Source organism: Sander lucioperca, chromosome 14, assembly GCF_008315115.2.
Source record: "Sander lucioperca isolate FBNREF2018 chromosome 14, SLUC_FBN_1.2, whole genome shotgun sequence".
Lineage (NCBI taxonomy): Eukaryota > Metazoa > Chordata > Actinopteri > Perciformes > Percidae > Sander > Sander lucioperca.
In genome coordinates, this window is record NC_050186.1 from 29,141,928 (window position 1) to 29,146,784 (window position 4,857).

Genomic DNA, 4,857 nt, shown 5'->3' on the forward strand with positions numbered 1-4,857 from the left:
GCCTACTTATTATGCAGAATAGTACATCTTATATTCATGTGTTGATCACTTTAATGCTGCAGCTGGTAAACGTGGAGCTCATTGTAACGACTTTGGGTAGTTTAATCTGTGTGTGTGTGTGTGTGTGTGTGTGTGTGTGTGTGTGTGTGTGTGTGTGTGTGTGTGTGTGTGTGTGTGTGTGTCCAGCTGATGTGGCCAGGTGTATTAATGGAGCTGTCTCCGTGGGCTGTGGATTCTTCTCCTGTCTGGAAAACTCCACCTGTGACACCGACGGGATGCACGAACTCTGTGAACACTTCCTGCACTCAGCTGCTACCTTCAACACAGAGGTGAGTCTGTCTGTCTGTCTGTCACATATCTGTCTGTCTGTCTGTCAGTCTGTCACGTATCTGTCTGTGTCTGTCTGTCTGTCTGTCACGTATCTGTCTGTCTGTCTGTCACGTATCTGTCTGTCAGTCTGTCACGTATCTGTCTGTCTGTCTGTCTGTCACGTATCTGTCTGTCAGTCTGTCACGTATCTGTCTGTCTGTCTGTCACGTATCTGTCTGTCTGTCTGTCTGTCTGTCACGTATCTGTCTGTCTGTCTGTCACGTATCTGTCTGTCTGTCTGTCACGTATCTGTCTGTCAGTCTGTCACGTATCTGTCTGTCTGTCTGTCACGTATCTGTCTGTCTGTCTGTCTGTCACGTATCTGTCTGTCAGTCTGTCACGTATCTGTCTGTCTGTCTGTCACGTATCTGTCTGTCTGTCTGTCTGTCTGTCCGTCTGTCACGTATCTGTCTGTCTGTCTGTCACGTATCTGTCTGTCTGTCTGTCTGTCAGTCTGTCACGTATCTGTCTGTGTCTGTCTGTCTGTCTGTCACGTATCTGTCTGTCACGTATCTGTCTGTCTGTCTGTCACGTATCTGTCTGTCTGTCTGTCACGTATCTGTCTGTCTGTCTGTCTGTCACGTATCTGTCTGTCTGTCTGTCACGTATCTGTCTGTCTGTCTGTCACGTATCTGTCTGTCTGTCTGTCTGTCACGTATCTGTCTGTCTGTCTGTCACGTATCTGTCTGTCTGTCTGTCACGTATCTGTCTGTCTGTCTGTCTGTCTGTCCGTCTGTCACGTATCTGTCTGTCTGTCTGTCACGTATCTGTCTGTCTGTCTGTCTGTCAGTCTGTCACGTATCTGTCTGTGTCTGTCTGTCTGTCTGTCACGTATCTGTCTGTCACGTATCTGTCTGTCTGTCTGTCACGTATCTGTCTGTCTGTCTGTCACGTATCTGTCTGTCTGTCTGTCTGTCACGTATCTGTCTGTCTGTCTGTCACGTATCTGTCTGTCTGTCTGTCTGTCACGTATCTGTCTGTCTGTCTGTCACGTATCTGTCTGTCTGTCTGTCTGTCACGTATCTGTCTGTCAGTCTGTCACGTATCTGTCTGTCTGTCTGTCACGTATCTGTCTGTCTGTCTGTCTGTCTGTCCGTCTGTCACGTATCTGTCTGTCTGTCTGTCACGTATCTGTCTGTCTGTCTGTCTGTCTGTCTGTCACGTATCTGTCTGTCTGTCTGTCACGTATCTGTCTGTCTGTCTGTCTGTCTTCACGTATCTGTCTGTCTGTCTGTCTGTCAGTCTGTCACGTATCTGTCTGTGTCTGTCTGTCTGTCTGTCAGTCTGTCACGTATATGTCTGTCTGTCTGTCACGTATCTGTCTGTGTCTGTCTGTCTGTCTGTCTGTCTGTCACGTATCTGTCTGTCTGTCTGTCACGTATCTGTCTGTCTGTCTGTCTGTCTGTCACGTATCTATCTGTCTGTCTGTCACGTATCTGTCTGTCTGTCTGTCTGTCACGTATCTGTCTGTCTGTCTGTCACGTATCTGTCTGGCTGTCTGTCACATATCTGTCTGTCTGTCTGTCTGTCACGTATCTGTCTGTCTGTCTGTCTGTCTTCACGTATCTGTCTGTCTGTCACGTATCTGTCTGTCTGTCTGTCTGTCTGTCTGTCTGTCACGTATCTGTCTGTCTGTCTGTCACGTATCTGTCTGTCTCTCTTCGACCTGTCTCTCTGTCCGTCATCTATCCATTTACCTGTCTGTCAGTCATCTGTCTGTCTCTCTGTCTGTCGTTCTGTCCATCATCTATCCATCTGTCTGTCTTTCTCTCTGTGTCTGTCTGTCTCTCCATCTGTCTGTCTCTCATCTATCCATCTGTCGTTCTGTCCAACTTCCCGTCTCTCTGTCTCACGTGTGTGTGTGTGTGTGTGTGTGTGTGTGTGTGTGTGTGTGTGTGTGTTAATGCGCAGGGTAAAACGTTCGTCAAGAAAAGTCTGCACTGCATCTCTCAGGGAATCTCAGCCAAGGTCTTCCAAACTATCCGCCGCTGCAACATCTTCCAGATGATGATCGCAGAGGTTTGTAAACTCACACACACACACACACACACACACACACACACACACACACACACACACACACACACACACACACACGCACCACACCACGTTACTTTACTGCTCTCTGCCTCCTGTCACTAAAAGCGTTTTTTCAAAAAAGGTGCAAGAAGAGTGTTACACCAGTCTGGACATCTGCACTGTGGCTCGAACCAACCCGGACGCCATCGGAGAGGTGGTGCAGGTGCCCACTCACTTCCCCAACAGGTGACACACACACACACACACACACACACACACACACACTTCAAAGTTTCAATGCAACATTTGAGGTTTTTAAAAAATATATATATTTTTGTGACTTTTTCTTCGGAATTTTCAGCGTTTATGGATTATTTGCCGTTCTGATGTTGACTTTTTTGTGGACACGCAAACTTAGGACACTTAGTATTTTCAAAGTCTTGTAGTGTATGGTAGACACAAAACGGTTTTTGGCGTTGCTGACGCCAGTGTTTCCATAATGATTTTCTTTTTTAGCAGTGGGGGCAAGTTTTTGCCACTTTTAAGTAGGGGTGGGGGAAAAAAATGGATACAGCGTAGTATCGCGATATTTTCTGTGGCAATACTGTATCGATACACAGACGCCAAGTATGGATCTTTTATTATATATGTGTTGGTCAGTCTGTCTGCTTGACAATCCCATTTTGCAGCGATACAATTGAAGTGAGATGAACAAACAGATAAGATTAAACAGATGTTGACAAAGTTTACTTTTGGGGACATCATTTAAAATTGGGAAAAATTTGAAGTTGGAAAAAAGGTAATAAATTGCAGTATGTTTAAAATCTCAATAATATTGTATCGTGACATAAAGTATTGTGATGATATCGTATCGTGAGACCTCTGGTGATTCCCACACCTACTTTTAAGTCTTTTCAGAGTCTTGTAGTGTACGGTAGATACTCTGCACATGTTGTCCCTGACTTGCTGTGTGTGCTCCGTGGTCCAGATACTACAGCACTCTGCTGCAGGCGCTGCAGGCGTGCGACGAGCAGACGGTGGCGGCGGTAAGGACGGGCCTAATGGCGAGGCTGGGCCCCGACATGGAGACCTTCCTGCAGCTGGTGCAGAACAAACCGTGCGCCAGCGATTCCGGCTCAGCCGCTTACAACAACCCGTCCAGCTGGAGGAACATGCCGGTGTTCAACATACAGCCGGGCTTCAAAAGCCGAGACCCCACCCACCTGTTCGCCAGGAAACGCTCTGTGGACGACACAGAGGGGCGGCGTTAAAGCTGGGCAGTAGCTAACACACACACACACACACACACACACACACACACACACACTAGGGCTGGGTGATATATCCATATTATATCTAGGGCTGGGTACCGAGTTCAATACTTTTTAGGCACCTGCCCGAATTGCCTCTAAAGTATTGAGTATGGAAAAATGCCTCGTCATTCATTACCAAATTTCATCAGCGTCAGTGTGCCAATCAGCACGCAGCGTGCTTCTACCAAGATCTAACAATGTTTGTAATTGGCTGTCTAACATTACCCGCGTCCACCAGCCAAATGGCTAGGGAACGCTCACATTTTTCCAGCCGCTCAATAGATCGTTGTTGGTTTTTTGGGCTGGCGAGTGAGGCTAATCTACCAGCAACTTTATCGGTTTCTATCACAGGATTTGGCTGGTAGACGGTGATCATTTTGAACCCTGGTTAACACGTCATGGAGACACACAAGTGCAACTCAAACTTTACACAGAGCTCACGTAGTCGGAGCTGAAACATAAATACAAAGGTTTCTGCCGTAATGTGTAAGGTTGTCATTTCTTGTTGTTTCATGAAATTGGATTCGGAAAAAGTATGGTTTAGGAACCTGTATCAAGGTCCCGGATTTGGTATTGGTGCCGACATTTATTGAAAGCATTCCCAGCCCTATAATAATATCGATATAGGCTAGATATATCGTCTTAGATTTTGGATATCGTGATATGACACGTGTCGTCTTTGCAAAAGGCTGCATTACAGTAAAGTCATGTCATTTTCTGAACTTATCAGACTGTTCTGGCTATTCTATTATTTGCCTTTACACACAGAGTATTTGGACAATATTGCCTCGATATCGACATCGATGTATTTGGTAAAAATAAATATTGTGATACTTTGATTTTTTTTCTCCATATCGCCCGGCTCTAACATAACATAACATAATATACACTCGCTTTCACGCACACTCACATGCAATCTGAATGTTTTTCCCCCACGCATGATTTTTCTTAATGATTACCTTTTGCAGAAAAGAGCTTTAGACGCTGATTCAGGGTAAAAAAAAACTTTACTAAAACTTTTAAATAGGTTATTATGTTTGGCTCAGTAACTTTACTGTGTGACCGGTGTTACAGACGTTTGAAAAGAGAGGCCTATTACAGTGATTTTAACTGATATTTATTTTAATTTATGGAGGGTTGTATTTAATGTGAGAGG

General features: G+C 45.4%; 1 protein-coding gene across 1 annotated transcript in view; it reads left to right on the plus strand.

The window, feature by feature from the left end:
• Positions 1-3,706, plus strand: part of LOC116041862 (stanniocalcin-like) — a 4,433-nt gene extending 727 nt beyond the window's left edge. The window contains exons 2-5 of the mRNA XM_035991606.1: positions 187-329; positions 2,281-2,388; positions 2,531-2,634; positions 3,377-3,706. Of these exons, the coding sequence (XP_035847499.1) occupies positions 187-329; positions 2,281-2,388; positions 2,531-2,634; positions 3,377-3,659 (638 nt within the window). The 3' untranslated portion in view covers positions 3,660-3,706. The remainder of the gene's footprint in view (positions 1-186; positions 330-2,280; positions 2,389-2,530; positions 2,635-3,376) is intronic.
• Positions 3,707-4,857: the final 1,151 nt, after the last annotated feature.